This window comes from Pseudopodoces humilis, chromosome 6 (genome assembly GCF_049639895.1).
Source record: "Pseudopodoces humilis isolate 2021_Gansu_Grassland_sample_001 chromosome 6, ASM4963989v1, whole genome shotgun sequence".
Lineage (NCBI taxonomy): Eukaryota > Metazoa > Chordata > Aves > Passeriformes > Paridae > Pseudopodoces > Pseudopodoces humilis.
This window is the reverse complement of record NC_142205.1, coordinates 67,796,051-67,808,366: the sequence shown is the minus strand read 5'-3', so window position 1 is coordinate 67,808,366 and position 12,316 is coordinate 67,796,051. Positions and strand designations below refer to the sequence as shown.

Below are 12,316 nucleotides of genomic sequence, written 5' to 3'. Positions count from 1 at the left end.
GCTACTAGGAAAGTTTTCCACTGCTTTGATTTTACGTGGATTTAATAACTAAGGGGTGTAGTTATTATAATTAAATATGAGCGACACACTAAGGGACAGATATATCTGAGTGCTAAAACAGTTCTGCAAAATAAGACAGCAACAAGAAAATTTAAACATCAGTGAAAGCTCCAAGCACTTCTAGCTGCAAAAAACATTTCCTCTTTCCGCATCTTTAGCACTGAACGTTTCCTGTTACAAGCAAGAGCTTGGAAAGCCAGGCTTGCTCAACTCACCCCTATTACTGAAACAATCCAATAAAAAACAGGTCTATGTCCTATTTTCCCAGCTTCTCGCTAGAGCTTGATCCCTCAAACACGAGCTCCACCTGGTGGGCTTTCCCAAAAAGTCGGAGCATCCATCCAGCCCTCCCCAGGGCCAAACAAACGTGCCTCAGCATGGGAATTCCAGCCATAACTTGCTTCAGGGGATTGATTTTGGTCCCCGGGGTCAAACCCAGAGGCACAGACATTTCCAAGGAGAACTCAGAGGACCGACCATACCTTTGCCACAGAGCTGGTCTTGCTTTGCAAGTTAAAGCTGCTTCAGTTTCCCGAAGAAAGTGCCCAACACTCTCTGAGACATCTCTGGGGGTCCTGTTCTGCCACAGCTCCCTGTACTGAAGGGAGAAACCTCCCACTGTCAAAAACATGTCTGCAGATGTTACAGTTACCCCGTGGCATCTCAGATGGCATTGGGTGACTGCTTTTAGATGGCAAAGTGAGCCAGGTGTGACACATGGCGAGCAGGGGCAGCAGCAGCAGCAATCCCTCAGCAGCCGCTCCAGCCACTGCGCAGAGCTTCATCGATGGGAGACAGCACAGCTCAGGAAGGACAAAGCTCCCAAGTTTGCACTCCAGGATGTTATCACAGTTTTAAATCCTCTCTCCTGTTATAAAACACGGCGTCCTGTGAAAGACATTTTGCTGTGTCTAAGTAGGACATCTCTGTTAAAGATCTATAATTGCTTCCCGTCTCAAGTAAAGAGATGATAAAGCCCAATGCAGCAGATTACAAGTTAATTGTAATAAATTGCATTGGCCAGGAAAGCAAAATTTAAGAACACACAAGATTGAAAAGATAAAGAACACAATTATGCAAAGCTTCAAGCCCAACATCTTATGTAAGTGCAGGAGTTTGTCTCTGCCTCAAGAACACGGCGTGTGGGAACGCACGTAACCTGTTTGCCTTCGGAAGCGCTCGCTCCTGGTCAGAGCCTCCCCAAACTGGGCAGGGGAGCAGGATTCATATGGATACAACCTCAGACGTGTGTGTGGAGGCAACAAGCCCCACTGCTGGGTCTGTTTTTTCATAGAATTCATATGTTGTGAGGAGCAAAAGGCACAACAGAGACGCTTCTATTGATTCGCCATTCCCCGGTAGCCGAGCACATCTGAGCTATTCAAAGGAAGTTGTTTCCCACCCTGGAGAAACTGCTTGTTAGAAGGTGGGTAATTAACAGAAAAAAATGCCAGAAGAAGCTGAGTGTCTGTGTGGTCCCCAGGAAAGCCCATGGGACAGCTTGGCTCAAGACATCAAGAGATCTATACAGAAGAGCTGGCTACCAAAGGGCCAAGGAGGAACTGATGGGATACATTTAATTAATCTTTCCTGTCACTTTTATAACTCCAGCTGGAGGAGCGCAGGGAATCCACTGAATGAGTGTGGAAAGAGCACCCCTGAACTAAGACTGGAAATGCTCTTGGGGTGTTTCTTATTCCAAGTGGAATTGTTTGCTTAATGATAATTTTTTTTCTCAGCACCAGCTTTAAGTTTTTTCATACAAGCCAATGAAATATTTTCCCTAGCCCCAGTTTCTTCTCCCCCTTCTCCACACAGAACTGGCATTTATTGTCTGTAAACGCCCCAAAAATCTGTTACATCTACTCTAAGGACAAGTCCCAGAGAATAAGGCCTGGTGATATCCCCAGTGTTGCTGAAAATATGGGTGTTCCAGGGCTCCTTTCTAAGATTTGCCAGGGTTGGCTCAACAAGTAGAAAAGGAAAGGAGATAGCATTTTAAAACCAGGCAAAAGCCAACTAGGAAACACACAGCTTAGAAGCCACTAATTTCCCCCACCACCATCACAACCTTTGAAAGCAGGGGAAGATGCAGTACATTTGTTTGCAAATGGCATTTTACTCCTGCTAAAGAAGAAAGATGGAGCACTAAGGTTAGCACCAGGTGCTCCCTTAATACATCCCACTTTTCCAGAGAAGGAAGAGTGGTTCCTCTGTTTAGCCATCAAGATGATGATGATGATGACCATGTCCACAAAAACCCCATTGCCAAATCAAGGGAAGACCAGCATCACAGCACTTCAGCCTGGCACCAGCAATGACATTTCAATGTATCGACAAGATCAGCTGCCAGCCCATCAGCTCATTTATCATGCACTAATTCGCAATGTTCTCCTGCTTTATTGACAGCTTTGCAGATTTCCTCTGGATTGGCCTGGATCTGGCTTACAAATGTCCCACAATTTACGTGCTCGTTTCCCCGGTGAAGATCCTTCCCTGTGCAAAGTCACACACGCTGTTGGTTGAAGAACTTTAAGATCTCCAAAGCAGAGATGAGCCTGCACAGCAGTGACTATATTTTGACACTTTTATCCAGACAAAGTTCCCACTGATTAAAATGGTTGGATTCCATCTTCTGAACACGCTGATTTTTACTTAAACACACACACAAACGTGTACATGGTATCACTGACACTTTGTCAGTGTGTAACACACATCCCACGTTTATGTGTTATTTGTGTGTTATGGCCTGCCTCTCCCCCTCAGAAAAACCTCATCAGCCTGCACCCTGCAGAAGCAGGGATGGGGATCAAACAGGCAGTGTGGCCCTGGCCCACTGAAGTTGGGTCTCCTAGGGACAGGTCCCACCTGGCTGAGGTCCTGTTTGCATTTTCTGATGTCTACCAAGCCCTGAGATTTCCTTGAGCTAAAAGGTTCCTCTGTCTTCCACCTGCCCACCTCTAGGAAGCCAACACCCTTGGAACCTGCTGGCTTTGTAGCAAACTGGACATTTCACAGATGATACGAAGTCACTGGGAAGGCCTGGCAGACATGTGGCCTGCACAGAGCCAGCACAGCTCCTAAACACTGCTCTGTAGGAAACCAGACAAAAATCGTGGACCTGCTCTGCCTGGGTCCCTTCCCCAGAGCTCCTAAAAATATTCTGTTCCCTGTAATGAAGAGTTTGTGCCTCAAGGAAGAGTTTCCTTCCTTGCAGAAGGAAATCAGCTCTGTGAGGTGGGGAAATGGCCCAGGGAGTCTTTGGGGAAGTCAGTTTTTATACTGCACTTTGTCTCTACAAAAAGAAGTGTTTAAATTGGGAAGTGTTTAAATAAGGAATGGTTTTTCAGGCTGTACTAAAATCACATCATTTTGGACAAATCCTTACTCTCAGCTGTGAGCACAGCTCTGCTGGAGAGACACTGACCTTCTCCATCCTGGTGAAACCCCACACACAGCAGGGTGGAGGAGGCTGAGGAGAGCATTCCCAGTCCAGAGATGCACCACGAGCCTTTCCGCAGCCCACAGGCAGGGAGGAGATGGTGGTTCAGCTCCAGAGGCCCCTCATCACCAAAGGAAAAACAGAAGCAGAGCAACAGCACGGTTTTGTGAGCAGGACAAACTGCTTTGGAGCCCAATTAAACTCTTCCAGTAAACTGGGAGTGGTCTTATAAAAGAGTAAATAAAACCTGATGGAAACACGACGTCTCCCTCAGCAGAGGATAAACACAAAGTCTGCACTGAGAAAACAAGCAGGGTGGCAGGGAGTGGGCTCTGCCAGCCCTGAGTGCAACACATCCAACAACTACCACAGGCAAAGCTGCTCAGCCTGGGAAGACTTTAAAAATCAGACCCTGGTGAAGTTTGAACTCCAGGCTGAAGAGAAATCTTCATTTTCTCTCACTACAACATTGTTCCCTGGGGACACCGACTCTTGTTATGTGGCCAGGTTAAAAGTTTTAGCAACCTTGCTAAACCTCTTGGAGATTTCTCTCCTAGAGGAAAGAGTGTGTGTAGGGATTTATTTAGCTCTTACACTCAAACCTTCAAAAGTGAACACTTGTTTTCTATGTATATAATAGAAATAGAAATACGCAAGTACACACAGGAGCACAGACTGTGCACAAACATCATCACCTGCACATACAGGCCCCTAGACCACCTGGAAGAGCCCGAGTTTTCCACACACATTTTTCCTACAGAGCAAGGAAAATCCATGCAGTTTAGCAAAGCCAGACTCAGTCTGGGCTCTGCAGAGCCCTCCCTCTGGAGACCTCAGAGGCAGAATGTCTGCACAGTTTCAGGGGCTAATATGTCAAAGCTTTAAGTAGCCTGAAGAATTTAATGGGGATTTAGATGCCTGCAACTGAAATGTAGCATTTTTGAGAACAGTTGACTGAGATGAATGGCATCTGCTCAGGAGTCATGAAACATCCTGCCAGTGTCACACCTTCCCAGCACACAAAATTGAGGTGCAATGCCTGCATCATTTTCTTCTCAGAAGAAAGGCTGACAGTTGTCATTAGCTGAATCTGTTGCAAACCAAAATGAAACACTGCTCATAAACAGTAGCAGTGTTTCCATACAGAAACTAAACAAATTTGGGCAGAACAGGCTGAATGAATATGAACAAAGAAGGAACTCTTAAGGGATATCCCTTCCTTATTAATATCCTCTCCCTCCCTGGTACTACTCAGGGTTTTTGTTTGCATTTCCCACATCCCTTATCTGTGCTTTCAGACTCAGAAAGCCACACAGCATGCCGTAGCTCGAATGTTTGCATTCATCAAAGTGAAAATTCCTATTAATAAGAATTCAATTATTTGGAAAAAAGTTCCTGGAAGTACAGCACCGCCTTTCTAAGTTCTTTTCCAATGAGCTGGACTGCAAAAACTGAGCATGAAAAGCAGAACCTGTCACAAAAATCTGTGGAACAGCAGGAAGTTATGGCCAGCTTGTGACAGTAGCACTAAGATTCCACATGGGAATACTATTAAATTAACAGCACATTGAGATTAATTGCCTTTTTTTCTGGGGATTTTAATTTTTTTTTTTTTTCAGTTGCCCAACAGGTATCTTGTAATGCAGTGGGTTTGATTTGGTGGGGAGGTTTTCTGGTTTTGCAGCTCTTTATGAGCTGTGTTTCCAAGCCCTGTGTTATTAATTTATCACCCAGGAATAGAAAAGCAGCTCCAGTGCTCTGACCCAACCACACCCAAATCCTCAGGGAAGTCAGATGTCTCTTCAGAAGTCATGGACAGTGAGATAACAACATCACACACACACTTTCACTTTTAATTATCACTATTAAGGATTAGGAACAATTCCTGTGAGCAACCAATTTTGCTGGCATTACTAAGCCAGACTCAAGCCTGCTTTCAGTTAACTGCAAAGCAGTATTCATGCCTCAAACCTGATTTTAGCGAGTTCCCTTCCCTTCTGGAGCAAGTACATCACTGGAGGCTCCAAGTCTCCTCTTTGGCATCCCCACCCTCACTTAATTCTTGACCACAGGGGAATTTTAACAGAGAATAAACTAATCTCTCTCTTGCTACTGCCAACATACGACAGTACTGTTATGCCAGTTCAGAAGAGATCAGCTTTTCTCCTGTTAAGTCTTTCTTTCCTAAAAGAAAGCTGGAAATATGGGGAGATTGACTGCCCCTCCAAAGCTGCTTTAGTGTCTGAACAGGTCATTTACACAGAAAGAATTTTCTTTCAAATATCCTGGTGTCGATGATCGTGTTTTTCTGGTATCATCACTAATCCCCTCCATTCCATAACAAGGATTGTTTCTCCTGACATTATGTCTACAGATTCCATGCTGGGGCATGACTATAAAGGACAGGCTGCAAATCTGGCACTGAGGAGAGAGAAGGAAGAAGAATAAGAACTACAAAAAGACCAGCTCTCATTTTAACCTTCAGAAAAGTGCAGTTTTTCCTAACTTTTAGCATAGGGAAATAATCTGGCTGGTGCTTTGTGCCTTACCTTAAGTGAGAGTTTTAAGTGACTGCTATATTTAATCAAACAGAGCTGGTTTGGTGAATAACTTGCGAAGAGTCTCTTCATGTGCCAGCCCTGCAGGGTAATGCCGTTGTCTTAAATGGATTAACGTGGGATTAACACGACCAACATCTGACACACAGGATGCCTGAACACAGGGAGGCACAACACAAAAACTTCCTCCAAGAAAATGAAAACATCTCACTCTCTTCTCCCAGCTAAACCAAGCAACTAAATGAAAGGAACCACCCAGATGACAGAAAGGCCAACAAAGGAGCTTTACCATTCGCCAGAGCTGTCACTTCTCTCTCGATCAGGTCATGTGCTACAAACATGAGCAGCACACATCCTGCTCCACCAGATTTCCCTTCTCCAAATCCTTTCCCTTGGCCATGGGAAGCGCCTCAGATCGCTACCTTGGGCTGGTATCTCCCATTAGACCAAAGCTGCAATCTACAGTCGCACTGTTGTGAGCTCTCAACTCCTGCACTGACCTACTTATGAGGAACCCACCAGGTCCCCCTTCCCTGGCTGCCCCAGCCCTGCTCCCAGCACTGCCAGCCCACGGCCAGCGTGGGCCTTGGGCTCTCACAAAAACAACCCTTGGACAGGAAGCACCTGGGTGCTGCCCTTTTATAGGGCAGGTGGGGTGGAAGCAGGGCTGTTGCTGCTCTAAGTGAAAACACAGCATTAACCAGCATCCTGGCTCCTGGGGGGAAAGTGTTTTATTAATCAGAAAAATGCTTTCCACCCCGTGGTGTCTTGCAGACCTTTAAACTTGCATCTGCACAAATCAGAGAAATTCTTCTGTCATTCTCACAATAGTTTAAAATACAGAAACCATTATTAGACTTCAGGATTACGGTTTTTTAAAATAAAAGAGAGAAATTTAACCTGATTAGAATTACCCTCTCAGGTCAGCACAGGGTGCTATGGGCGAGGTAGAATTTCCAGGGTATGTTCCCTATCCATTATAGTGGGAAGCTGAGATTGCTTGACCAAAAGGCATGGTCATACACTACCTGCTTTTTCTCATTCTGTTCCAGACTGCTGAAAAAGAGAGAGCGAGAGAGAGGGATGAAGATCAGGAATGTTGGGCACCCCATAATCCTGATTACCCAGAAACTGCTGACTGGTGGGAGGCTGGGAGGATGATGTGAAGGTAATGAAGTGCAAGTCTTTGGGTGTGAGGACCCAGAGCCAAAGGGTACAGAGCATTATTTCACCCCCAGCATTCACCATGCATTTCTAGATCTACTGTTTATACAATTCATTTCATCTGAGAACAAAATATTTTCATGGATGGTGTGTTCTTGCTGTAATTCATGAGACTATGTATAAAAACAAAACATTTTTCTCCACAGGAAAAAAAAAATAATCCCCAAAGACCCCAAGTTTTTTTAAGGGAGAACTGGGAGTGCTGATATCCAGTTTTGGCATTGCTCAAGGAAGAAAAAAATCCCTGTTAAGAACACTATGGTTGATTTTAACTAAAATAACTTACCCCCTCGGAGTTGCCTGGGTCACTGCAGAAAGCGTTTCCTTTGGGGGTGTTTGAGCCTGACAATGCTAATTCAGACAGATGACAGCACCTGCACTGGGGGAAAATACATCATTCCGAGAAAATCAAGCGGAAAAGCAACTTCCAGGCATTTTATGTGCGTTTTAAAAGATACAAACTCTCCATCACACAACACCAGGAATTTTGGCGTGATTAAGATTCGTGCGAGCCAAAGTTGACAGTCTTGTGCCCAAGCCCGACAAACATTAAAAGCCTGTGACTATAAAGATAGCCCTGCAAACACCATTTTCTCCCTGTGAATAGCTCCCGTTCAATCGTCCTTTTGGGCCGGCTAATGCTGTCAGATAATGAGTAAAGCACCACGAATGGCCGGAGCAAAACCTTGCAGGATGCTCGGGGGAAACAGCGGCAGTGAATGGAGCGGGGTGGCTGCCCCCACACCGAGCACACAGAGCGCGTCTGTTCGGGGGATTCCCGGGGGCTTTGAGCGCGGGGTGCTCTGCCCGCAGCGCTGGTCACCTGCTGGGAGCTCCCTTTGAATGAGGTTACACTCTAATTGGATTTTCCGAAGGCAGCGCATTAGCATTTTCCATGATCTCACCCTTATTAGCCAAATCGCTAATCAGGAGGAGCGCGGTTATATTGTGCGCTGCTTACATTATCTGCTGCCGCAGCGTCTGCAAGCCAGCTCCAAATTCAGGCGGAGATAAAAACTCCTCTCTCTCTCTAGCAGAGGCTCGGGAGTCTATTATGGAGCTAAGGTTGCAGTCAAATTCTAATTTTCAATAGTTCACCAAAAAAACAACAACTCTCCAGAGGCTGCTTTGCTCAGTGCTTCGCTCCTGCTCTTCCTGAGTTCGTAGTGTAAGTCAGGAATGTCAGTTCTTTCATCCCTGTTGGCAGAAGCAGCATCGCTCCACCATGTAAAAGCAGAAGAATCCTTTCCCATGGACTGCTCCCCATTGAGTCCAGAATCAAATGCTGGACATGTTTAATCCCCTGAGGTTATTATTTCTATGCACAGGCCTTTGTATATTGAAAGGAATGGAAATACCTGTTCTGAAGCAGAAATGACACATGCAGGCAGTCCTGTAGCCCATGACTCTGCCTTTGCACAGCTCAAAAAACTGTGTCAGAACTTAAATACTCCTGAGGTACCCAGGAAAGCAGGGAGGACATCTCACGTCCTGCAAAAATCTGTTTCTTCTTTCAGGTGGGGTCCCAGCAGGGTTTGATACCTATTTCTCACAACAGCAGCCTCCTTAAAAGCCTGAAGGGAAGAGACAATCTTGCACACAGATTATCAAGTCATGCTTGCTGGACACTCATCCACCAAAATTTTCCGAAAAAATTAATTATCTAAATACAATTTCACTTAAAAAGCCAGGTTTTATTCTTGGTTAGAGGTTACATGACGATGTTCGGATTCATTACAAGAAGAATTTGGAAATATAAAGCCATATTCACTGAGAAGTTAAGCCCATTCAATATTTCTACTAAAATTCTTGCAATACAATACAATCTTGTAAGGACACACAGAAAAACCCCCCTGTGATTATGTTTTACATGTAATTCTAGAGCCAAAACAAAAGGAGATCTGACCTGGACTCAAAAAGGGGAAGTGGGCACCTTCTCCCTGGCCTGGCATTGGTGGTACCCTGATTACAATTACACAAAGGGGTTTAAACAGTGAAGCAGATTTCCCTTTTACCAGCCAAGAAGGACAGGACAGAATTCAAGGTGCTCTATCAACCAATCATTCCCTGGAATCAAATAAAAACCCTCATAATTCCCAAACAACGACAACAATCACACCACTATTGGGCTTGTAAGGTCTTGAATTCAAACTAGATGTGACAGTCTGAATCCCCAGCAAGAACTGCATCTCTTCTCATCAGGCTTTTAAAGAGATTCTCACAAGGCAGCACAAACAGCATCTTCAGAACAAAGGGCAGTAACGCTTCCCAGCAGAGTTTAACTGGATCCTGAGGATCACCAGCCTGTATGAGCTGCTTTTCTATTGTCCTCACAGGGATTTTACCAGCCATAAATCACATGCACTGAAGAGATAAGGAGCTAGGGGCAAAATAAAACCCAGAAGAAAACAGAATAATGAAGCTGCAAGAGTCCCTCGCAGCCTTTGGTTCACAATTCTCCAGAAGCCAGAGGCTGTCAGCGATGGGATCTCTTCTCCAGGGAGGAATCTGCAAAAGCAAAACCAATGGGAATTATTGTGACATTGAGAAATACAACTCACTTAGGAGTCATTTTCCTCTATTTTGTAACACTTTCACACCCACACCCCCCTCAAAGCCAACCCTGTACTTCATTACAAGACTGTAATCAAACCAACGCAAGTGGCAGCAGGAGTGAAGAAACAAAAGAGAGTGGGGATATCATAGAGTGCTCCAGGAGTCTCTGTCTCAGCTTTCCTCTCATCCTGATGGTTGATAGACAGCAAACAGTAGGGTCTAATGGATTAAAGTCCCTCTGTAAAATCTTTCCAGACTTCTAAAAAGATCAGCTGGCATTCAGCAGTGCTCAGAGTTGTACATAGGCATCAGGTGCACCCAAGAGAGGAGCTAAATCTGACAGAGGGATAATTAGGTGGAAGGACCCACGGCAAAGCAGGTGTCTGTGGTCCAAAAATGTGTTTGATAGCAAGTCACTCTAGCCAGGAAAACAAAACAAAATTGAAAAAAGGTTTTGGAAATGCTCTAAACACATCTCTAGTATCACAAGCACAAGTGCACTTAGTATTTCACTTGAAGAGAAACGGTAGGAATGATGAATCCTGATCTGTTGGCTCACAGAAATAAAATGATCAAATCCTGCAGCTGTTTAAATCACATATCCTGTTCCTCTTCCCATGAGACTTTTCTGCCTGGTACTCTGAAGATCACTGTTCTGTGATCTTCAGCTCAAGCTGACTTTTAAAAACACTTTAACTTCACGTGTTCTGGAGTTAGGAATCAGAAGTGTGCTAATGGCCTTTCTGAGGTAGCAGAAATCAAGTCATATCAATAAAAAAATGCTGGAAATAATCACATTTTCATTCCCAATGGGGATGGCAAGCTGCTAATTAAATCTGTCTTGACTACTTGGAAGCACTGATAATTTCTCATGTAATGTATGCACGGAGGACAGGCTAATACCAAAAATGTTAAGGGTCTGGGATTTTTTCCAGGAAAATTAAGATGTCAATTAATTGACTTTTTTTTCCCCCCCTTCTGGTTTTTATTGAAGACCTCCACAAATCTATTTTTTTCAGGTTTTCATATTTTCCCCTCTCTCCCTACAGATGTCATTATTTTCAGTGGCAAACCTCACACTTCTCCCTCCTCTTCTTCCAATTAGCTGTAATTATAACAACATTAGCAGCAAATTAGGTGCCTCGAGGGCAAAAATCTGGGAAGCAGCAGAGTGCGGAAAGGAAGAGGAGATGAGATTATAATGGAAGTAAGCAGGCACATCCATGTGCTCATCTGGGCACCCTCAGGGCTTTGCAGGTTGAGCTCTGCTTTCCCTGAGCATGCCAAGATGAGCAAGTGACCAGCTGCTCCCACAAGCCTCCAGAGCTACTCCTGGAGAGGGAAGCAAAAGACTCCATTTGGGCTTCTCCCTGTGCCTGGCATCTCTGGGTCCAACATGAAAACATCCAGCTCAGGCTGGAGAAACCCATTGGTTGTATCTGATGTTCTGAATGGGTAATCGGGGTCCTTAAATGCATCTGCTGGGAATCTTTCTGCCAACAAAAGAAAGGCAGTAGGATTAATTGTGGAAGTGAAAAAGGCAAGACATGCCAGCAGTTGCAGCATGCAAAAGGGTTCTTGCTCTGAGTAGGATTTTGAGCAATAAACCTTTTTTCCAGAGAATTTTGCATGAAAAATTTGGGTCCAGGGAAAATCTCCAAGATCAAGCTCTTTTTTACAACTGTCTTTTCAATTTTGCACAGTGGGATAAGGAAGGAAGTCAACACTGCTTGCCAAATAAAGTGACATTAAGTACATTTGCTGGAAATCTTTTTGCCTTGCTCCTCAAAAATTAAAAAAAAATAAACCAACAAATCAACCACAACAACCAAACAGAACCACATAACCAAGAACAAAAAGGTCAGAAACTGACATCAGGAGTGCGGCAGAACACAGAGAGACTTGGGAGCTAAAGTTCCTCCTAAGGCAGCACTGCTGGTCCAACAAGGCATGGCTGGGAGAATTTAAGCATAATTTAGGACAAAGATTTCCTGCACAGCAAGGTACCTGGGGAGGGACCAGTCCAGTGGTGGGAAAGGAGAGTTATTCTCTTGGAAATCTATTGCCAGTGCAGTAAGGAAATATCATCTGTCTTAATCTCTGTCTTGTATCACTTACATTTCCACTTTGCTTCTCCTTCTTTATTGGGACTTTAAAGGAAACACCTTTGCTTTTTTGGAAGACAAGCTAAACTCTGCTATGAGTTATCTGAGGTTCTCAGCAGTTTTTTGAGGGTCGGGGTTTTTATTTCCTTTCATTTTGCCTACTCTATCCCCCCCATCCTTTCCTGTTTTCTGACTAATTTATTCCCAGTTTATTAGAAAGGGCTCAAATCCAAAAGTGCCAGATCCAAACCATCACACAGCTACCAGAGCTCAGTGCAGGACACAACATTCCTTAAGTGACCCTCTGCCAACTACCACAACACATCTCTGGGGAAAATAACAGTCTGGAGAGCAAACTTTAGAAAATGGCA

General features: G+C 44.5%; 1 protein-coding gene across 5 annotated transcripts in view; it reads right to left on the bottom strand.

Moving 5' to 3' along the window:
• Positions 1–9,624: 9,624 nt before the first annotated feature.
• The window catches only part of TNIP3 (TNFAIP3 interacting protein 3), a 50,148-nt gene continuing 47,456 nt past the window's right edge, over positions 9,625–12,316 (bottom strand). For all 5 annotated transcript variants that reach the window (XM_088056648.1, XM_088056645.1, XM_014259622.2 and 2 more), the window contains one exon: positions 9,625–9,792. In XM_088056648.1, coding sequence (XP_087912774.1) covers positions 9,761–9,792 — 32 coding nt within the window. In that variant the 3' untranslated portion in view covers positions 9,625–9,760. The remainder of the gene's footprint in view (positions 9,793–12,316) is intronic.